The 22,319-nt window shown below is 45.2% G+C and overlaps 3 protein-coding genes and 1 pseudogene across 5 annotated transcripts in view; 1 reads left to right on the top strand and 3 right to left on the bottom strand.

Moving 5' to 3' along the window:
• Positions 1-22,319, bottom strand: part of LOC309550683 (uncharacterized protein) — a 3,164,715-nt gene that overhangs the window by 184,702 nt on the left and 2,957,694 nt on the right. Inside the window, exon 53 of the mRNA XM_082251018.1 lies at positions 3,010-3,216. Within this exon, the coding sequence (XP_082107144.1) occupies positions 3,010-3,216 (207 nt within the window). The remainder of the gene's footprint in view (positions 1-3,009; positions 3,217-22,319) is intronic.
• Positions 1-22,319, top strand: part of LOC309550793 — a 1,525,103-nt pseudogene that overhangs the window by 256,643 nt on the left and 1,246,141 nt on the right. The window lies entirely within an intron of this gene.
• LOC309550693 (uncharacterized protein) overlaps positions 1-22,319 on the bottom strand; it is a 217,615-nt gene that overhangs the window by 13,363 nt on the left and 181,933 nt on the right. The gene's annotated exons all lie outside the window — the stretch shown is intronic.
• LOC309550060 (gastrula zinc finger protein XlCGF66.1-like) lies at positions 3,366-7,673 on the bottom strand (the record flags this gene model as incomplete). Its single annotated transcript, XM_082250527.1, has 3 exons — positions 7,488-7,673; positions 3,560-3,694; positions 3,366-3,473 (listed from the first exon to the last, which is right to left on the bottom strand). Exons 1-3 carry the CDS (start codon positions 7,581-7,583, stop codon positions 3,366-3,368), a joined length of 339 nt encoding a protein of 112 aa, XP_082106653.1. The 5' UTR covers positions 7,584-7,673.

The following is a 22,319-nucleotide window of genomic DNA, read 5'->3' as shown; positions in this document are numbered from 1 at the left end:
GGTTTAGGGACTACTCTCTGTTCTATTTGTCACCAATCATATCTTAACCACTTCCATACTGGGCCTCCTCTCATTATAGCAGGCAACCAGGGGAGACAGTGCTAATTGGGTTTGTGAAATCTTGACGGTGATCAAATAGTACCAGAAGCAATAACCAAAGTAACAGTTTATTGTTCAATCAAGGTGATGGACACAAGTCAAAATGAAATACGATACCAGGCTGTTCCAGTTTGGTGGGGACCAGTGAATAAATGTTGGGTCTGTTCGGCAATCAGGGAACAAAGCCGCTGGAAGATGGATGTCCGGGGAACCATGAGCAGACAGGAGCCAGGCCGTCCCTGCCGGCGCTCCCGTGTGACGTAGATCCGGCTTAGGACCCTAGGTCGGAAGTGATGTACTGGTACTCGGGACCAGGAAGAACCAGCCTGGAACGCATGGATATGGATAGTCAGAAGTCACGGCAACGGAATATCCATGCATTCCAGGTTGGTTTTTCCTTGTCCCGAGTACCAGAAAGTCACTTCCGCCCTAGGGTCCTTAGCCGGATCTACGCCACGCGGGAGCTCCGGCAGACCTGGCCTGGCTCCCGTCTGCTCACGGTTCCCCAGACAACATCCATCTTTCAGCGGCTTTGTTCCTTAATTGCTGAACGGACCCAGCAGTCATTCACTGGTCCCCACTGAACTGGAACAGCATAGTATGGTATTTCATTTTGACTTGTGTCCATCACCTTGATTGAACAATAAACTGTTACCTTGGTTATCACTTCTGGAACTATTTGATCACTGTCAAGATTTTCACAAACCCATGTAGCGCTGTCTCCCCTGGTTACAGGATTAAATTGTCATATCGCAGAGACTGGGAGAATGGCATTCTGGGAACTGTAGTCTTCTGTATAGTAATGACTATGTGGCTGGATTGTTTAAGAACTATCTTTCCCAGTAAGCTCTGGAACGGTGGAGCATCTTGGGAGAGACTATAAATGTATCGGCTAAATGGGCTTGGGGCCTCTAGCTTGCTTGAACCCATCGTGTGCATATTGGTCTGCCGTGCAGAGAACGAGACTGCAGATTGCAGCCTACTGCACACCGCCTGATCCGTCTTCCAGTATTGCAGACATCCTTGCAGCATCGCTGATCGGGTGGAGTTGACGGAACACCCTGAGATAGCAGAGCTCAGCCATCTTCAGGTCACAGAGCGTGGAGGATTGCATCGCTTGTTTCCCCAGGACCCTCATTGATGGACATCAGGATTTGGTGAGAGGGCACTTGCTCAGAGTTCAGACCACACTTGTCACAGATCTATTTTACACTGAATACTGACACTTTGCAACTGAATCAGTTACCAAATCTCTTAGGATTATAATCAGCTATCCTGCATTTCTTGCTATACACTAAGTCGTACTGGAAACTGTTATTACATGAGCTCCAACTGCCGGTGAAGACTTTAGCAAGGCCTTGCAAGTGGGACATTATTATACTGTTAAAGGGGACATGTTACTGGTATTTAGAATACCCCATCTCTCATTAGAATACAGGTGGTATAAGCCGGCCTGGGGTTCCCCTTTAGTCCGAGTGCTTAAAAATAATAATACATGGATAATTAAGAGATTGTGTTTATTGATATCATTTGGTGTTATAACAAATCTGTTCTTACTGTCTTTGGATGTCAATTTCGCTGAACTCTGGTGGTTTATCCAGGGTTTAGCTGACTGACATAGTTCTACAAGATTATCATCTGAGTAAAAGTTAAAACTCATTCATATTGTGTCAGTGTATTACTTAAAGAGTGTCAGGAGGGCTGGACTGTTCACAGGGTTAGAGCAGTGCAGAAGAACATAAACTTAACAGCAACCCTCAAGGGGGCAGTTCTACAATGGTATGACAGGTCCTCTTTATCGAAAGATCTGGGGTCTATAAGACCCCACATCTCTCCTCTAGGCTGAAAAGACTGAGATAAAATAAAAAAAATACACAGTCTCAGCCTTTCCAACTGAGTACATAGCAGTGTTTACATCTGCCAGGCTGGACGCGATGTCAGAACGTCACACCCGGGACTCCGAAGGTTAAAGACTGCCAGGAACCATCTGTATGGTGAACTGCCGCCGCTGGCAGATTCCTTCTCCGACTCACCGAACGAACAGACATGCCAGTAGAAGAACTGGAGGGTCCCCTCCCGCCGCCTGTAAGAATGTTCAAGCGGCTAAACTGCCGCTATGATTGTTCTTACAGTGAAGGGAATCGCCGGCTGAAAAAGATGATATCTAAATGATGCCTGCATCTGCACCCGTCATTCAGATATCTCCACTCAAAGTCCAGGACGTCATCTACGGCCTTGGGCTGGAAATGGTTAAATACCATCATTTTACAAATTGGTTGAGCAATTACTACTGTTTTAACTTACTTTAAACTGCTGTTTTTCTTTGTAAATTTGTAAAAAAGATTCCCTCTTCAGCCCAGGCATGTCAGAGTGCGTGGTGCTATTAGCAGAGTCATGGGCACGGGAAACAGAATCTCCTTCAGGGATAAGCGCTATACAACATATTTGTAATATATATCTGCAATATCCCTTCACCTCTACATTCTAATGTGACAATCATCTGTAAAATAGAAGTATTTATGATGTTATCTTGTAGAGTCCACACATCATCTCCACATGTCAGAGTGTTCAATCACTTTATGTTCCAGACCCTCAACTTCACCCACCTGATGATGGTGAGGGATGGTGTGACCTTCCTGTGTGGAATCCCGGGAATACAAAGGACGAGGACATCTCTCTGGTGCTTTTCTGTAGCTGGATGACTCCATAATGTTGTTCTGGTACAGCTCTTTTTGTCCGTTTAGAGACTCTGACTCCTCCATCACCCCACCCTCATCATCCTCCTCCTTTATCTCTTCTTTAATATCAACTTTAGAATCTCTCTGTAAATATGATAAAAATTATATAAATTGTAATATTGCAGATAATGTATATGTGATAAGATACCATCAGTGATTGTTCCTCATCTACCTGATCATGTTGAGGGATGGGGTGACCTTCCTGTGTGGAATCCCGGGAATACAGAGGACGGGGACATCTCTCTGGTGGGTTCCTGGTATTAGGTGGCTCCATCATACCCTTGTGTCGTTCAGAAAGCTCCTCCATCACTCCATACTCCTCATCCTCCTCTTTATACTCTTCTTTAACAACCATATTATCATTCCCAAGGTTTCCACTCTAAAAGATTTAATAGGACATTCATTGTAACAAACACACGTCTCTTCTCTGTTTCAACCTCAACTTTGTAATCTCTCAGGTCTCCACACTGAATATATAATAAAAAAGACATAAACTGTAATAATAATGTGCAGATCCTAAAGATACTATCAGAGATTGTCCATCATGACGTTCTTGTAAAGATCCTTGTGTCCTTCTAAATACTCCCACTCCTCCATGGAGAAATAGACAGTGACATCCTGACACCTTATAGGAACCTGACACACACAATGATACAGTCACCATCCAGACACATCCCTTGTCTGTTACTGGATAATGTCCCAGAATTCCCAGCACCGCTCACCTCTCCTGTCAGCAGCTCCATCATCTTTTTGGTGACTTCTAGAATCTTCTGCATGTTGTGTCTCTCGGGTTTTAGGGAGTCACATGGAGGCACTGTGATGGTCATATGACCACCTGACTTCAGAAGAGAAAATCTCTGTATTGGAAAACCAATAGGAATATCATGTTAGAATCCCAGAACCCTCCTCACCTCTCCGGTCAGGTCTGTTTTTTTAATAATAGAGATATAAGTGATGTCATGTGACCTCCCAGAATTCTCCTCACCTCTCCAGTCAGCAAGTAGATGATCTCCAGGATGAGGTTTAGTATCCTCTCAGTCATGTGACTCCGGTCCTCCTCCATCGTCATTGATGTTGTCATGTGATCTATGGAAGTTTTCTGTAGAGAGAGAATCTGGACTGTATTGGTTGTACAATATTAAAATGGTGATGAAAATGGTGAATAAGCGGCAGGCTGTCTCCCTATGGAAATTGGCACATGTGTAGAGAGCTGCTTCCCTCTAGGGTTTGTATTTATATAACCCCTTAAACTCCCGAAGGTTTTACCCATTTCATGACCAGGATATTTCTTGCAACACTACTTTCTTCACACGAATAGCTCTTTATTTTGGTGGTATTTGATCACCACTGATTTATTTAAATGAAAAAAGACTGAACATTTTGGATAAAAGATATTTTCTATTTTCTGTTATAAAACTATGGTATATATACTGGAATTTAGGTAGCTTTTAAGCAGCTCTCACTTTCTGAAATTTCTTGAAGCACTAAAGTGCCAGAACAGTACAAATACCCCCCGAATGACCCCTCTTTTATGAAAGCAGACACTCAAAGGTATTTGCCAAGAGGCATGGCAAGTATTTTGCAGAACTCATTTGTTGCCACAGGTTTTTGGGAAAGAATACAAAAATGTATTTTTTATTTTCTTTTTGAAAACCTTGTGGCAAAAAAGAAGAAGACTCAACATGCCTCCCAGCAAATACATTGGGGTGTCTACTTTCTCAAAAGGGGTCATTTTAGGAGATGTTTGTACTATTCTGGCATTTTAGGGCCTCCGAAAATGTGATAGTCAGGAAATCCAATGCGTAATTTTGGCCTCTCGAAAGTCTGAAGGTGCTCCATGGATATTAGGCCCTCATACACAGCTAGGCTCACAAAAAGTCTCATACATGTGATATGCGCAGAATGTCTTTTGGAGTGTACTGCCACATATACCAAGACACGTGTAAGAAATAGTTCATTAAAATTAATTTGTTTGCCATTTTCCAAAAACTTGTGGAAAAAAAAAATCTTCCATGGACTCAACATGCCTCTCAGCAAATACCTTGGGGTGTCTATTTTTCATAACGCAGTCATTTGTGAGGGGAGCTGTCCTGGCATAATAAGGCCTCTAAAAAGAGTAGATGTATGGGCAGCATTAGGAGTTTCTGCCACACTCCTAATGTTGGGCATACAGATTCCTCCGTTCACATCGATCAATGTAGATGAAGAAATCTCTGCCAGGAAAAAAGTGCAAAAAGGAAATGCAGAGCATTGGAGCTACTGTTTCCTGACCACCCACACTCCCGATGCTTTTTTTTTTCCTTTTTTTTGTTTTAACTGGGAATGGAGAAACAACGCTGCAGGTACTGATGCATGCATTCTGAAAGCAGTACCCGGCTGCTGTCAGAATACACAGATCAGTGCTGCAGTTGATTGGCATTCCTGCAAAGCAAACAACAACCGTTAACAATAACACACAGTAACAATATAACATTACAGCAACTCAATAAAACAACTTTTTGTAAAATTTTTCTTGAAAACTTAACTTTTTAGAACAATAAAGTTCACAGCCTCTCAATACTCGATAGACATTTTACTGATTATGTAACATCTTTGGAGACCCTTCTTGTGCAGAAGTGTGTGCCCTATACTGTGCTATACTGTACCCTAGACTAACAGTCCACTAGAGTGTGGTAGCGACAGAAGCAGTTCTTGAGGCAGAGGCCAGGTTGGTCAGGACAGGAGGGACAAAAAAAAATGGGTGTCATGCCTTCCGCATCTCCCACAGACATGACATATTTTTGGGGTGACATTTGTGTTGGGGTAGGTTGAAGGACATCTGGAAAATGCCTCTCATGCAGCTGGCTAGCTGCATCTGTATTTGGGCTTTGGGTCACAGGGCCTACTGGATACAAAAGCGCTGATTATCATTTCCTGAAATTTTAGGAAGGATCCAGTTCTTTCAGTAGCTCTGTAAATAATAAAAGCATTGCATATAGCCAACTGACAAATATATAGACGCTTTTTTGTACCGGGATCAAACTCTGCAGGAGGCTAAATACGGCTTCATCATTTGGATGTTGAAGTCTACACCTCACATATTTAGATTACAGTCATGGACGAAGGCTTTTCAATGACACCAGACGCCGTGTGAATTTGGACCGTTGTGTCCAAGTGAATGGAAGATAGAATAAATACATCATGTTTGTCCTTCAATTTTACTGTGAGTAGTTCTTTATTCCACAGGCAGGCTTTCTCTCCCTTTCTAAGTTGGGCGTTAACGAGCCATTTGGGGAAGCCCCTGCAATTTGGTTGCATGGTGCCACAGCAGGCAACTTTTTTAAGGAGCAAATCTCTAAAAAGTGTCACACTTGCGTAAAAGTTGTCCACATACAAATGGTACCCCCATATGAAACAAAGGTGACAAAAAGTCCCACACTATCTTACCACTGCTCCCCATGCAGTCTGGGCATCTGGGTGGCTCCACTTTTTCCCCTCATAAATTCTAAAGCTCAGTCTTTTCCTTCATAAATTCTAAAGCGGTATGTATAGCCTATTGCCCTCTCACAGAGCTTATACATTTAAACTCCATTTCTGTCAAGCATGCTGGGGAGATGCTGCTTGATTGCAGGCCTGCCAGTAAAATGTAGGAGGGACTCATCTATGCAGAGGTTTTGTTGGAGCATCTATACATATGTGCAAATTTCTGTAAAAGGTAAGTCATGAGGGGCTGAATTTTGTGGAGCTGGTCGTAGTCAAGGTCACCCTGGGGACGACAGAGGTTATTGTCACTGAAGTGCATAAAACGCATTATTATCTCATATCTTTTCCTGGCCATTGAGAACATAGGAATATAATGAATTGGGTTCGTGGACCAATATGACCGTAATACGTTTTTTTTTTTTTTTGTAATGGCTATGTTAAGGGTTTGACTCAAAAAAAAAGCTTTAAATTCAAAACCATAATAGGTTTCCACTTGAATGGCCTTGCAAGTTATGAATTTGGGTTGGTGGCGATCTACTGGTTGGCAAAAACATTACTTTGGTCCACAATCAAATCATAGAGGTCTTCAGTGAAAAACAGCTCAAAAAAATTGTTAGGTTGGCTGTTTCCACTCGAACCCCGGGCTGGACTGTATATGAGGAGATATTGGATGCTGCTGAATCTTGGGGGAGCCAATTAGGGTTTCCAAGCACCTCCGGAAGGACACTATGGGCTCCACAGTTCTCCATCATGACGTCCTTGTAGAGATCCTTGCGTCCTTCTAAATACTCCCACTCCTCCATAGAGAAATATAGACAGTGACATCCTGACACCTTATAGGAACCTGACACACACAATGATACAGTCACCATCCAGACACATCCCTTGTCTGTTACTGGATAATGTCCCAGAATTCCCAGCACCACTCACCTCTCCTGTCAGCAGCTCCATCATCTTCTTGGTGACTTCTAGAATCTTCTTACTGCGATTTATCTCAGGTGTCAAGGAGCGAGGTGGAAGCACTGTGATAGTCATATAACCTCCAGACTTCGTAGGAGGAAAACTCTGTATTCAACAAAAACAGTAATATATCACATTCACAGAATCCTCCCCACCTCTCTCGTCAGGTCTACGTTTTATTAATAGAGATAAGAGGGATGTCATGTGACCTCCCAGAATGCTCCTCACCTCTCCAGTCAGCAGGTAGATGATCTCCAGGGTGAGGTTTAGTATCCTCTCAGCCATGTGACTCCGGTCCTCCTCCATCCTCATTGATGTGGTCATGTGATCTATGCAGGTTTCTATGTAGACGGATAGCGGAGAATTATGTGTACGGTATTGGTTGTACAATATTAGGATGGGAATGTAAGAGGTTAATAGTCAGTCTCTTTGCTCTCAATTTTTCCTACATGGTGATCACTGCTGCTCTTACAAATATGTAGCCCCGTCCATATTATTGTGGTGTTTATTTTTGCTCTCTATATTTAATGTCCCACCAAAACATCAACCTGATCTTCATCTGTCCCGCCCTGCTGCGTTCAGTGGTGAGGTCAGTGCGGAAGGGAAGTATTTTCTTTAGAGGTTGCTTTCTATTAGGACGTTGCACACTCCTGACCCCCTGCATTCTGTTTAACAGACTGTTGACCTAGAGTACAGTATGCTCCTGCCATGTTTAAGCACAATTTAGTCACACTCAAAATTTGGCTTAACATTACATACACTCCACGCGTTGCACCCCTTACTCAGCCCCATTCATTTTTTAATTGTTTCCCGGTATGTGTATCTCAGCTCCCAATCTATCATTTTAGTGCATGAAAACACATGCCTTGTGTCCCCAAATTTAAAGTCCAATCTAGGTAACTACATACTGTCCTACCACTGGTCAGTTTTGTCTCAGAACTCATACAATCTACACCGTCCATATCTCTCCCACTTTGGACCTCTACTATTTAACCACTTGCCGACTGCCGCACGACTGTTTGCTGTGGCAGTCAGCCCCCTACAGGCAAAGTGACGTAGGGGTACGTCACTCGCCCACGAGCCTGTAGGGGCCGAGCTCGTGCCGCGGGTGGCGCGCTCCCGCCCTCGCTCGTTCCCTGCCTAGCCAGCGTGTGTGACCGGCGGCTCCAATGTCCGCCGGCCACTCGCGATCTACCTCAGGAGAGGGAGAAAGACAGACGGCTGATGTAAACACAGCCGTCTGTCATTCTCCCTGAAGTAGTCACAGAGGCTATGCAATCCTGCTATATAGGATCGTATGTCTCTGTGATGACTTCACTAGCCACGCCCCCTAACAGTTAGAATCACACCCCTAGGGACACACTTAACCCCTTGATCACCAATAAAGTTAACCCCTTCCCTGCCAGTGTCATTTTTACAGTAACAGTGCATATTTATAGCACTGATTACTGTAGTAATGTCCCTGGTACCCCCAAAAATGTCAGTCAGGGGTCCAATCTGTCCGCCGCAATGTTGCTGTCCCGCAAAAAAAATAAATAAAAAAAAAAAAAAAACAACAAAAAACGCAGATCGCCGCCATTACTAGTTTAAAAAAAAAAAAACAATAAAAATGACATAAATCTTTCCCGTAGTTAGTAAACGCAATAACTTTTGCGCAAACCAATCAAAATATGCTTATTGTGATTTTTTTTACCAAAAATATGTAGCAGAAAACAAATTGGCCTAAAATGTTAAAAAATTTTGATTTTTACATTTTTTTTTTTGAGAATTTCATATAAAAAAAAAAAAGTGAAAAATATTGTTATTTTTTCAAAATTGTCGCTCTGTTTTTTGTTTATAGCGCAAAAAATAAAAAAAAAATCGCACAGGTGATCAAATATCACCAAAAGAAAGCTCTGTTTGTGAGAAATAAAGACGTCAATTTAATTTGGCTACAGCGTTGCATGACCGCACAATTGTCCGTTAAAGTCATGCAGTGCCGAATCGCAAAACAGGGCCTGGTCATTGAGCAGCCAAATCCTCCGGGGCTAAAAGCGGAGTTCCGGCCTCAAAAATCGAAAAAAAAAAAAAAAAAAAAACGATTTTGGGTCATCCGCTTGCTGAGTGCAACCTGAAAAAGAAATGGATACTGACGATTTTTTTTTTGGGTCACTTAAAATATTATAGAAGAAAATATACTCACCTTCCTTCTACTTCCTTCCTCTGCGGCTGCGGCCCGCGCCGTCTTTTCCGGTTTGCGATGACTCCTGGGAGCCGAACGTCATCGCTCCCAGGAATCAATGCGCCTGCCCAGAAGCTGTGCGGGGATGCCGCGCTTGCACCGGAAGTGACGAGTGGGGCCGGTGCAGTGCATTGTGGGACTCCGTCGTCATGGAAGAGGACACGAAGAGGGACGCTGCGGCTTCAGCTGCCCACACCTGAGATGGCAGCGCTGGAGAAGAACATTTCAAAGTAAGTATTTCTTCTTACAGGTAAGTGCGACCCGGGACAGGTCAGAGGCTATCCATTGTGGAATGTACTAGCCCTGACTGTCCCGGGGGTATTTTTAGCTAAAATTGACCCCCAAGGCAGGAACTCCATTTAAGTGGTTAATGTCCACCTGTTGGACATTTTCTACCCAATCATTCCTGGGGACTAAAGTCCAAATATTTTTGGAAGAATTGTAGAGATTGGGGGGTGTGGGGAATGCAGAGGGGTTATTGTTTTTGTGCACTCCTGAATTCTGCACTCTGTACGTAGCCCGCTCCTGAATTCTGTACTCTGTTTGTAGCCTGCTCCTGAACGCTGAACTCTGCACGTAGCCCACTCCTGAACTCTGAACGTAGCCCACTCCTGAACTCTGAACGTAGCCCACTCCTGAACACTGCACATAGCCCACTCCTGAACACTGCACATAGCCCACTCCTGAACTCTGAACGTAGCCCACTCCTGAACTCTGAACGTAGCCCACTCCTGAACTCTGAACGTAGCCCACTCCTGAAGACTGCACTCTGCAGTTATTGTAATCCTGAACTCTGCACTCTGTATATAACACACTCCTGAACTCTGTACTTGTTACATAGCGCATCTGTCAGGATCACTGTCATTACGTGGGTCACCTGCTGGTGGCACTGCTGTTCCTGAAAGGCGCAGTTCCAGGGCCCACCAGCAGGTTTTTCCCAGCAGCTGGTCTATACATTTCATTAGGCTGCACCTAAGGTGGACTGCTGAGGGAATATAAGCCCGCCCTTCACTGAGGTTCAGGGCTTCAGTTTTTTATTCGTAAGCTGTGTCCCTGTCTGAGCCTGAATCCTGATCCTGTTCCCTGCTTCCTATACCTGCCTCCCTGCTCCCCGTGTCTCCTGTCCCTGGCCTGTCTTGCTCTTGTTTGCTTCCTCCATTTTGTATATAGTTAGTTAGTTTTTGGGTTTTTGCACGGTCACTTTATATTTCTCTGTATTGTTTATGGTCTATTGGTGTTGGTATTAGAGTGCGTCTTTTGCCTTAATAAACGTATTTACACCTTATTCATCTGGGTCCTGATTCAATCGTGCAGCCAACTGATCTGCTCACCTTTGCTGGATGCTTGCATGTGGTATCCCTGACAGCATCCCTAAACCCTGCATTCTGTATATAGCACACTCCTGAACTCTGCACTCTATATGTAGCGCATTCCTGAACCCTGCACTCTATACGTAGCGCACCCCTGAACCCTGCACTCTATACGTAGCGCACCCCTGGACCCTGCACTCGGTAGGTAGGGCACCCCTGGACCCTGCACTCGGTAGGTAGGGCACCCCTGGACCCTGCACTCGGTAGGTAGGGCACTCCTCAACCCTGCACTCGGTAGGTAGGGCACTCCTCAACCCTGCACTCGGTAGGTAGGGCACCCCTGGACCCTGCACTCGGTAGGTAGGGCACCCCTGGACCCTGCACTCGGTAGGTAGGGCACTCCTCAACCCTGCACTCGGTAGGTAGGGCACTCCTCAACCCTGTACTCGGTAGGTAGGGCACTCCTTAACCCTGTACTCGGTAGGTAGCGCACTCCTCAACCCTGTACTCGGTAGGTAGCGCACTCCTCAACCCTGTACTCTGTACGTAGCGCACCCCTGAACCCTGCACTCAGTACGTAGCAAACTCCTCAACCCTGCACTCCCAAAATAATATGATGAAGAGGAGATACCAAGTCTTACAGATACAACCATCCCTTTGAGAACAACCATAATGCTGATGCGGATTATGAGTTTGGCACCCCTGCCTTAATTGTTCACATGGCGCAATTGTATCAGGGTGCCCCCATAATGTAAAAGGAGGCTTTAAAATTTTCATAAGCCCATCACCCTCAGATACCCACAACCACCAGGCCATAGTTGTGGAAAAAAAGGCCCTTCTCCTCATCAACATAGGGACACGGTGCTTTTCAGGGTTATCACATGTTGAGTACATGTGGCTTTCTCTGATTCAGGAGGAGAGGACCACACACTCATCCCTCACTAATGTGGCCTGCCAGGCTGCATGCTCGCATAAGGATCTAGTAGGAATTGTAAGAAAAAAAAACAAATTTTAATTCCTTGTTTTTTTGCATGGATATCCCACTGAAAGGCTGAGTTCACCTTTAGTAACCTATCACACCCATATTTAGAGTGTACCATTTACCATGTTACCATGCAGCACCCCACTCTCACCCCCCCCCCCCCCAATTACAGTGGGAAGGTGGTTCTTCTCCCCACATCTGCTGGCACATTTTAAAATCAGTGTGGCTGTGCAGGGCTCGGCCCATGCAGCCATGTCATTCATCCACAGCATTCTGTGAATGCCACCACAGCAAATAGACTTGTGGATTCAATGGACTGTGAGAACACTGGTGAGCACCCTTGAAGTTAATTTACAAGCCCTGCAGCTTTCTAACTGACAGCTCTTAGAGAGGTATGGGCAGAAAGCTGTAGGGCTTGTCTGCAGGAGAGGGACATTTCACCCTCCATAAAAAAATAATGAATGTAATTTTTTTTACTTGCAAAATGTGCATTTTTAATTTTTTTAAAGGTGAACTTAGTTTTTAAACTTTAAACTTGCTCTGAAAAGTCTGCTATTGAATTTGGGGGAGCACCCCACACAGTTTGTTTTTTTTCCATGCCCCCCCCCCCCCCTTGACATCCATACCAGACCTTCATGAAGGATAAGGGTCTGGTATGTATTATAAAGGCAACCAAACACTGTTTTTTTTTTTGTGTGTTATGTCCCCCATCACCATCTCTACCAGTTCCTCATCTAGGAGAATAGTCTGGTAGAGATGAATGGAATCCCCGGCCACTTTCACTATGAATGGAACTGAGACCGGGAACTGTCATTTACCATCAATTGAACCACTTTCGGACCGGAAGGTTTTACCCTCTTAATGACCAGGCCATTTTTTTGCGATTCGGCACTGCGTTACTTTAACAGACAATTGCGCAGTCGTGCGATGTTGTACCCAAATACAATTGATGTCCTTTTTTCCCACAAATAGAGCGTTCTTTTGGTGGTATTTGATTACCTGTGCGATTTTTGCGCTATAAACAAAAAAAGAGCGACAATTCTGAAGAAAAAAAAAACTATATTTTTCACTTTCTGCTATATAACATTCCCAATAAAAAAAATAAATAAAAAATGTAGAAATCTATTTTTTTCATCCTTTTAGGCCAATTTGTATTCTGCTGCATATTTCTGGTAAAACAAAAAAATCCCAATAAGCGTATTTTAATTGGTTTGCGCAAAGGTTTTCACATCTACAAACTAGGGGAAAGATTTATGTCATTTTTATTAAATTGTTTTTAGTAGTAATGGCGGCGATCAGCGATTTTTAGCAAGATTGCGACATTGCGGCGGACAGATCAGACCCCTAACTGACATTTTTGACACTTTTGGGGGGACCAGTGACATTACTACAGTAATCAGTGCTAAATATATGCACTGTTACTGTACTAATGACACTGGCAGGGAAGGGGGTTAACCCAGGGGTGATAAAAGGGTTGTGTAAGCCTAGGGGAGTGTTTTCTAACTGTAGGGGGGAGGGACTTGCGGAATCAACACAAAGACCTCTGTTCCTAAATAGGAGAATCACAGGCGCTCTGTGTTCATTCCAGATTTACAACAGCAGACCGTTGTTCTTTTTCAGCGGGGAGCGATTGCGGGTGCCCGGCGGCCCCGAGGATCGGCTTTCCAGCCTCCTAATGGGGGCGGGCGCATGCCTCCGGTGGCACTTATGCCCCCAGGAGCACTCGCAGGAACCGACATACCCATATATCGATTCGCACAGCCGAGCCAGCCTGCCGCAGTATATCTGCGGTAGGTGATCGGCAAGTGGTTAAACAGCACTCTTTTTCTTTGTATCTGTGTTGCTGTAGTAGGTTGTATACATGGTACAGATAAAACCACTTCATAGGCAAGGTCAGGGTAACCCCCAGACATAATATTTAAAGGAATTTTGTATTTTTAACATTCCACTTTAAAAATTATTATAATCGTTGCTCCTCCTCAAACTTTGAGTCCATGTGCCGAGCCAACCCCCCCCCCCCCCCCCCATACCGTTTGTCTGACAATCTCTTGCCTATTGGCCTAGAAAATGGCTATTACTATTTTTTTACATTCAGCTCCCATTGTATTCACTGGGTTCAGATTCGGCACCTGAACTTTAGTTATGTTCTGTGGAGCCGTCTCACACGGATCCCAGGTATGTTTATCTCATCTCCAGTGAGAAGGTGACACATCTCTAACATAAAGAGAATGTTCCGGTGTTGTAAAATTTTGTCGGACCCGTGAAAAAATCGGACCTCGTCACTTCCGGTGACAGAGCATCACAAAACAACTGATAGGAGTCGTCCGGGCGCATGCTCAGAAGACATTTTTCGAGGTTTGGAAAAATTATAACAGAGAGCAGACAGCTGATTGAGAGAAGGCGGGGCTGAGTTGCGACGGAGGATGGAGGACACCGCCGCGTCATCGAGACATTAGGGAGGGAGGCACATCTGCAGAGCTGGCGGAGGAGGCGAGACGGAGGTGCGGCCGTGTAATATATGCAGGGCTTAAGCGACTCCTTCTGTTTTATAATCTTTAGTAATTATCGTATTATTTATCCTTCGGATTTCATTACATTTAGTATTTCTTATTTTGTATTATAGAAATACTAAATGTAATGAAATCCGAAGGATAAATAATACGATAATTACTAAAGATAATAAAACAAGGAGTCGCTAAGGTCCTGCATTTATTACACGGCCGCACCTCCGTTCCGCCTCCTCTATTCAGCTCTGCAGATGACGCGGCGGTGTCTTCCGTCCCACCTCAGCCCCGCCTCCTCTCATTCAACTGCCCGCTCTGTGTTATAAGTTTACCAAACCAAGATAATGTCTTGTGCGCATGCGCACTTGAGACTCCCATAACCGGAAGTGACGAGGTCCGATTTTTTTCACGGGTCCGAGAAAATTTTAGAACACCGGCCCTGTAAGTAGGGAAATGTTCTGTCCCTGAAGGGGCTAATCTAGGTTTCCACATTATATATGTGTGTATCATCGTCTGCTGGAGATAAAAGACGTCACAGTGACTATGGAGGAAGAGGACGGACATGACTGGGGGGGGGGGGGGGTTACTGGGTGTAAATAGAAAATAAGATCTTATTACCTCCTCTGCTGCCACTTTCAGCAATGTCTTCTCCCTACTTCCTTTTGACTCACCTTTCACCTAGAACTTCCTATTTATACCTGACATCACTTCCTATCTGTATTCTATAGAGACTTCCTGTCTCAGTAGAAGTGAGATCACCACCTTGTGGAGCTCAGAGGAACTGCAGCCCTGATAAAGTTTTTAATGCATGATGAGCAAGACCCTTTTAGGGTCCTTCCACACGGGCTTTCCACCCGGCGGACTCCAATTTGCTCAGAGGGGGGATCGATCTGCCGATCCCCGCTGAGCAGAAGGATGACAGGTCCCGTCTCCGCTCACTATGCTGGGACAGAAATGTCAAAGCCCCGCTCTCCTCTATGGGAGATCAGGTGAAAACGGAACGCCTGTCTGTTTTCATCCGATCCTATTCGATCTGATCCTCTAGACGGATGGAAAATAGGGTTTCCATCTGTATGGATTTCACAGACAGGATCGAATAGCAGCGGGTGTCAGCAGACATGTCACCATTGACATCTGCCGCTTCATAGGGGTGCATGGAGCATCCGATCAGGTCCGCCTGAAAAACTGACAAGCAGACCTGATCGGAAAGCCCGTGTGAAAGAGGCCTAATTGTTGCCAAAATGCAGTAGGACAGTCCCGGGATTTTGGCTACAGTGTTATCATGTCCTTATCTCGCAGGATCCAGGTGCAGAGTGGCAGTGAGGTGATGACTGCTGGAACACTCTCTGGGTTCCATCACCAGGTACTACAATTATAGCAGACTGTTGGGAGTAGTGATCTCCTTTCTCACAGTGAAAGTAGAACTCTGACATCAGCAGAGGGGCAGCGGGAGTGCCTGATCAGGTAAGTACCAACACTGACCACCAATGATGGGCCAGGGTTAGGCCGGCCATAGATGGTGCGAATTTCTGTCCTGCAACTAAATTTGCATGTTTACCCCATCAACACACACAGTGCCGACGGGGAATCCCTCCTGCCAGGCCATTGGCTGCTCCCAGAGAAGACTATGATTATTGTTAGCGGCTATAGCAGCCACCATCGATAATTGCAAGAGAATCCGGAAGGCTAGATGTACCCAAATTGAATGGTCGATCAACTTGGTACATTCAGCCTACCCATTAACGGTTCGAATCTCGGACGGTTCCTGCTGAACCGGCCGAGATGTGAACCGTGTAGAGCCAGCCTAAGACTTTGTTCTCACTAAAAACAGAAATGGGCTTATTTTCTCCCATTGACACCAAAAATTAGATCAATTTTCATCTCACTGGCACCAGCAATGGGGCTTGTTTTCTCATTGACACCAGCGATTGGACTTATTTTATCTCTCTGAATCTAGTGATGGGGCTTATTTCCTCCCATTGGCGCCATCAATGAAACCTATTTTATCTCGCTAACACTAGCAATGGGGTTTGTTTTCTCATTGACACCAGCGGTTGGACTTATTTTATCTCAGCGATGGGGCTTATTTCCTCCCATTGGCGCCAACAATGAAACCTATTTTCATCTCACTGACACCAGCAACGGGGCTTGTTTTCTCATTGACACCAGCGGTTGGACTTATTTTATCTCAGCGATGGGGCTTATTTCCTCCCATTGGCGCCATCAATGAAACCTATTTTATCTCGCTAACACTAGCAATGGGGCTTGTTTTCTCATTGACACCAGCAGTTGGACTTATTTTATCTCACTGATTCCAGTGATGGGGCTTATTTCCTCCCATTGGCGCCAAAAATGAAACCTATTTTATCTAGCTAACACCAGAAATGGGGCTTGTTTTCTCACTGACACCAACACTTGGACATATTTTGTCCCAGTGACACCAAAAATAAGACCTATTGTCAGAACACTAACATGGGTTTGCAAGAATTCCTGCCAGTTTCCGAATATGCAAACGACTGCCCACACTGGTACACACCCGCACCATCTCAGAACTGGTGCCAAGCGCCCTATTTAAAAGAAGGAATGGTGACTGGTAATCGCAGAATGATCTTCAGCTACCCATGATTCTTGTTCCTGATTTCCTGTTGTTTGATTACCCATTGTTGACTTGGCTTGTCCATGGACTTCTCTCTGCTTCTCAACTGATCATGACCTTGACTTGCTTTCTGTCTGATCTCCTTTGAGATGTGTGAAACCAGGGCTGACCCTACCATGGGTCCCACTGGGTCCATTGGACCCAGGCAGCACTTTGAGAGGGGCAGCAAATTGGTGCCCAAGATTTTTATTTTTTTTCCAGCAGTTTTGTGTGTTATCAGTTTGCGGCACATTACGGACAGCATTTCCCCATCTCATACTGCCCCCCGTAGTGCAAACTGATGAGTATGGGGAGGCGGAGGGTCTCCTCTGGGGAACGTTCCTTATGTGATTGTGGTGTGCACAATGACGTCAGACATTCAGACAAACAAAATAATACTGGAGTTTGTGGTTTGGAATTGAACATAATGGTATGTGCATAATTGTGCATGTAGACAAGTTGCTGTTGCATATAAATTTGACTTCCTGATAAATTACATTTTAGTTTTCATTATCATGATATAACATAAAATTGTGTGGGCCTTTTAGTGGGCGTGATTTTTTTTGAGGGGCAGCAATTCATTTTTGGACCCAGGCCGCACAATGTCTTGGGCCAGCCCTAGGTGAAACACAATGCTGTGGGTTGGGATGGGGGTGACACACAATGCTGTGGGTGGGGATGGGTGATGCAGAATCTGCAAGGGGGATGGGTGACATACAATGCTGCCGGTGGGGATGGGTGATGCACAATGCTGCAAGGGGGATAGGTGACATGCAATTGTGCCGGTGGGGATGGGTGACATGCAATGCTGCCGGTGGGAATGGGTGACATGCAATGCTGCCGGTGGGGATGGGTGACATGCAATGCTGCAGGTGGGGATGGGTGACATGCAATGCTGCAGGTGGGGATGGGTGACATGCAATGCTGCCAGTGGGGATGGGTGATGCACAATGCTGCAGGGGGGATGGTTGACATGCAATGCTGCAGGTGGGGGTGGGTGACACACAATGCTGGGTGGGGATGGTTGAAATATAAACACTCAGTATTGCAAATAATTCAATGTAATATATATATATATATATATATATATATATATATATATATACATACATATACACACAGAAATAAAACATTTTCTTTTTTTTTTTCAATTAAAAATATATACAGTATCTTTTTTAAATTCAGTAAGTAAAATATATTACAAAGTATCATATTTGAAAAAACTTGGGTATAATAATGCTGTCACAGGAGAGGATGCACGTGCGGGTCTGAAAGCACTGGAGCCGTTGTCACTCATAGAAGACAGGAGACGGAGCAGAGGCAGAGCTTGAGTTCAGAGCCCCGTATCCCCCTGTAAATCTTAGGACATTGGAAGCGGAGCTGCAGCATCCTCCGATGCCTGTGCACCCGCGCGTTTGGGGCGCAGCCAGTGTTCCACCAAAGGCCAAAGAAAAAAAAAAAGGTTAGACTCTTTGTGGAATGCCATTGTTTAGTAACAGAAATAGAATAAAAAATGGGAGGATTTAATATCACTTTAAAAAGTCTCCTAGCAACCAGCATCAGGCGTGGACTGATTGCTCAGGGCTACTGGGACATACCCATTGGTGGACACTGAAACTACACTTTTACACACTAGGAAGCCCAGTACCACCAGTAGGCGATGCAGGTCCTGACAGTTCCACCCTCCTAAGGATTGGCCTCCAGTTGCTCCACCATGCTCCACCGCCAGAGTCTGGAAATACTGCCCAGGTCAGGACAAGGCTCAAATGGAACTCTTCCCTTCCCCAGACCTCTATTTCTGGGACCGTAATAGTGGATGCAGCTCTCACATTTAACGTGGGTATCTGGACCTCCAGGCCTTGGCAGAGCAGGAGCAACTGCCTACAAAATGTATTCAGGACAGACAACAGTAGGGATCTTAAAACAAACAGGTTGTCAGGACTCGTATCATGGACCTGGGTCACCTGCTGGTGGCACTGTTGTTCCTGGAGCCAAAGGGCGTAGCTCCGGTGGCCACCAGCGGGTGTCTCCCAGCAGCCAGTTTATCTGAGTAATGAGGGTGCACCTGTTGCTGGCTGCTGGAAAGTATTTGATCCCTCCCTTGATTGAAGTTCTGTGCTTCAGTGTTCCTTCTGTGTTGACCCTTTTCTTCAAGCCAAACACGAACACTTTAGCGGCGCAGGGCACATTTTTTTTCCCCTGAAGTATACACTTTAGGATTATTAAAGACCTGGAACACCTTTGGGTGTAGTAATGCAGCGCCCAGTGATGCTGAACCTGCCTCCAGACAATAGCCAGCAGCGCTCCCGAACTGCAAAATATTTGTGTGTGACTATCTCAGGTAATTTGGGGAGCCACAGTGCAGTCTGATTCAAAACCCCCACTGCCCGGGTGAACCCTGGACAGATGGTAACCCTAGGTATTCTATGGATGAGCAGTGAATTGAGTAATATAGTAGTGTGTGATCAGAGGTTGTCCACCCAGGTGACACTGGTGGTGTATGAATTCTGCATTACCTCCCAGTACACAGCACACTGGACACAAGAGCATATCAAGTAGTCATCCTGGGCTCCTCCGATCTATGGTATCCATTCACAGTATACAGGTCACAGCCATCCCACCCACTATGTGTGATCACTGCTGGATCAAAGCAAATGATCTCCCCAGGAAATCCATATCATGCTTCTTAGTGCTCCCCCAGACAAACAAATTTGGGGGATTCCCAGAAGGAAGCAGCTAATGGAAGAATAAGAAGTGACTAAACAATTCCACCTTCAGTGTACATTAACCAGTACTAGGGGAGGGGAGCATAGAGCCTCTGGTGGGACATGCAGCCTCCACCATGGACTGTTCACACAGGACCAGCTGTGACACTTCACTTTTGGTTTGATGCACATGTAGCACTACTCCCTTGGGAGCTGCTGGTTACGGGTTCCCCTGGGTTACCATTAGCAACAGCATTAAAGTTCAACATTTTCAAAGTGGTTTTGGCTCAGTCAGGAAACAGTCTAGGAGCTTTGTTTTTTTTTTATTTTTTTATTGAGAACTTGGATAGGAGAAGGGAATGAGTGGGGTACTCCAACTTGTATCACTATGCACAATTGGCTGGGACGACTGAATAATGCTGAGTGCGGCAAGGCCGCTGCTTCACCTTGTCAGTAGCAGTGAAGTAGTAGTAAATGAATTGTCTGAGGTAAATTGTACTGTACTGCAGAACAATCTTCAGAGCCCTTCCTGGCACCCCCTTTTGTTCCTATTCTTCAGGGTTAACTACACGGCACCCCCTTTATTGTACTTTCTGTGTAAGCTAGCTCCTTGATCCCCCTGACTATATTGGAGTGGCCCCCCTTCGTGGGCAAACCCTTAGGCAAATCTCCTGGTACTCATGGACACTGTTTTTCGCAAGAGACTCTGCCATAAGCTCCACTGTCAGCACTCTGGATCCTCTGCAGCTCAGCTCCACACTTGGTTCACTAGGCCGACTGCCTAAACCACCTTCCTCACACCTGCAGGAGGAGAGAAAGCCGTCCACCTCCTCCTAGGACCTGGCTTCCTGCCCAAAGACGCCCTGTCACATGTCCGCTCAGGATTTATGGCCAATCCCAGGATGCATTGCAGGAATGCCATCCCACTGGGACTGCCATAAAACATGCTGTGTCACTGGCTAGGTTTCCTCCACTGTCCAACAAGCTCCCTCATTGGATACAGTGGGGACACTCTCTCAGACCCAGTGAATCACACCTTGAAACATGTGACAGGCAAAAAAATAGATCAGGCTCCCCTGATAAGCAGAAGGAGAAATTAGATGCTTTTTCCTAGCACCTACCTAGAAGGATGCTACATTAAAATGAGCCAAGTCCGGTTGGCTCTGGGGCACTCGCCCCCTACAAAAACTTTAGGAGTATCCCACAAAACCGGAAAGGGAGAAAAGGAAAAAAACAAATGTACAAAATAAATTAGAAGAAAAAATATATAGACATCTGCTGTACAAAATATACACAACAGGTGCATTTAGAAGAATGCACCGCCCACCAAACAAAACTCTGTCTGGTGAGTAATTAAAACATCCTAACTATCTCTAGAAATGGTGTTACCTGCAAGGAAAAAGAAGGGATTAAACATCTAACAAATGTACAGTAGTTACCGCTATCTAAATCCATAAGTGATGAGAAGACCCTCCCCGCAGGGGCGACCTTCTCATCCTAATCCCAGACTATTGCAGCCAGCATCTTTGGTAGTCCTTGACACGGAGATCAGGCCTCTTCTCCAAGATGGTCCTGTACCTGCAACTAACTACCTGTTTAGTCTCTTGCAGCCCTCCTGAAGGGGGTAGTTTGAGCAACCATACATCCCACAGAGGGAATAGGAAAGAGCCTCTTCAGTGGTCCCTAGCAGCAACAGGGCACCCACCACCTAACTCTTGGTAGGCTTGCCTGCCTCGTCCTGGGCAGCCATCTGACATAGTTGCAGGTCCGGCTCATTGGCCCAAGTAGTTCATCTGGAACCCGAGGTAAAATCTTGAACGTGGATTTCCATTCTTAGTCTTATATTTGTAATCCAGGACCCTGGCCCAATGGCCCAAAGGGTCCGCAGAACAGCAAGAAGGATCTGTTTCAAATTCTGTAAAGGGATGGCCCTCTGGTTTGAGTCCATTGGATGTGACTCGATGATCCCCAACCTCTTCTGCAAGCATCTTGCCATGAGGCAAAATTGATAACTAAGTGGCTTGGGGAACAAAACATCGAACATTTGGGTCCATGGCCAGAAAACTCCCCAGACCTTAATCTTATTGAGAACTTGTGGTCAATCCTCAAGCGGCAAGTGAACTAAAAAACCAACAAATTCTGACAAACTCCAAGCATTGATTGTGCAAGAATGGGCTACCATCAGTCAGGATGTGGCCCAGAAATAGATTAACAGCATGCCAGGGAGAATTGCAGAGGTCTTGAAAAAGAAGGGTCAGCAGCAGCACTGCAAATATTGACTCTTTGCATACACCTAATGTAATTGTCAATAAAAGCCTTTGACACTTATGAAATGCTTGTAATTATACTACAGTATATCATAGTAACATCTGACAAAAAGATCTAAAAACACGGAAGCAGTCGACTTTGTGACATCTAATATTTGTGTCATTCTCAAAACTTTTAGCCACGGCTGTATATATGACATACTCCTGACCACTGCATCCTGTACACCAGCCTGTGCAAGATATACTCCTGACCTTTGCACTCTGTACACTGGGCTGTTTATGACATGTTCCTGATCGGTGCACCCTATTCCTAGGGCTGTAGATGACCTATTCCTGACTACTGCACTCTATACGCTGGTCTCTAAATATGCCCAATATTCATCATTGCTGGGCGAATGCTAGTCACATTTATTCAACTATTTTTAAAAAAAATAGA

Source organism: Pelophylax lessonae (genome assembly GCF_965119305.1).
Source record: "Pelophylax lessonae genome assembly, chromosome: 3".
NCBI lineage: Eukaryota > Metazoa > Chordata > Amphibia > Anura > Ranidae > Pelophylax > Pelophylax lessonae.
The sequence above is the reverse complement of the archived record's forward strand: the minus strand, read 5'-3'. Positions and strand labels throughout refer to the sequence as shown.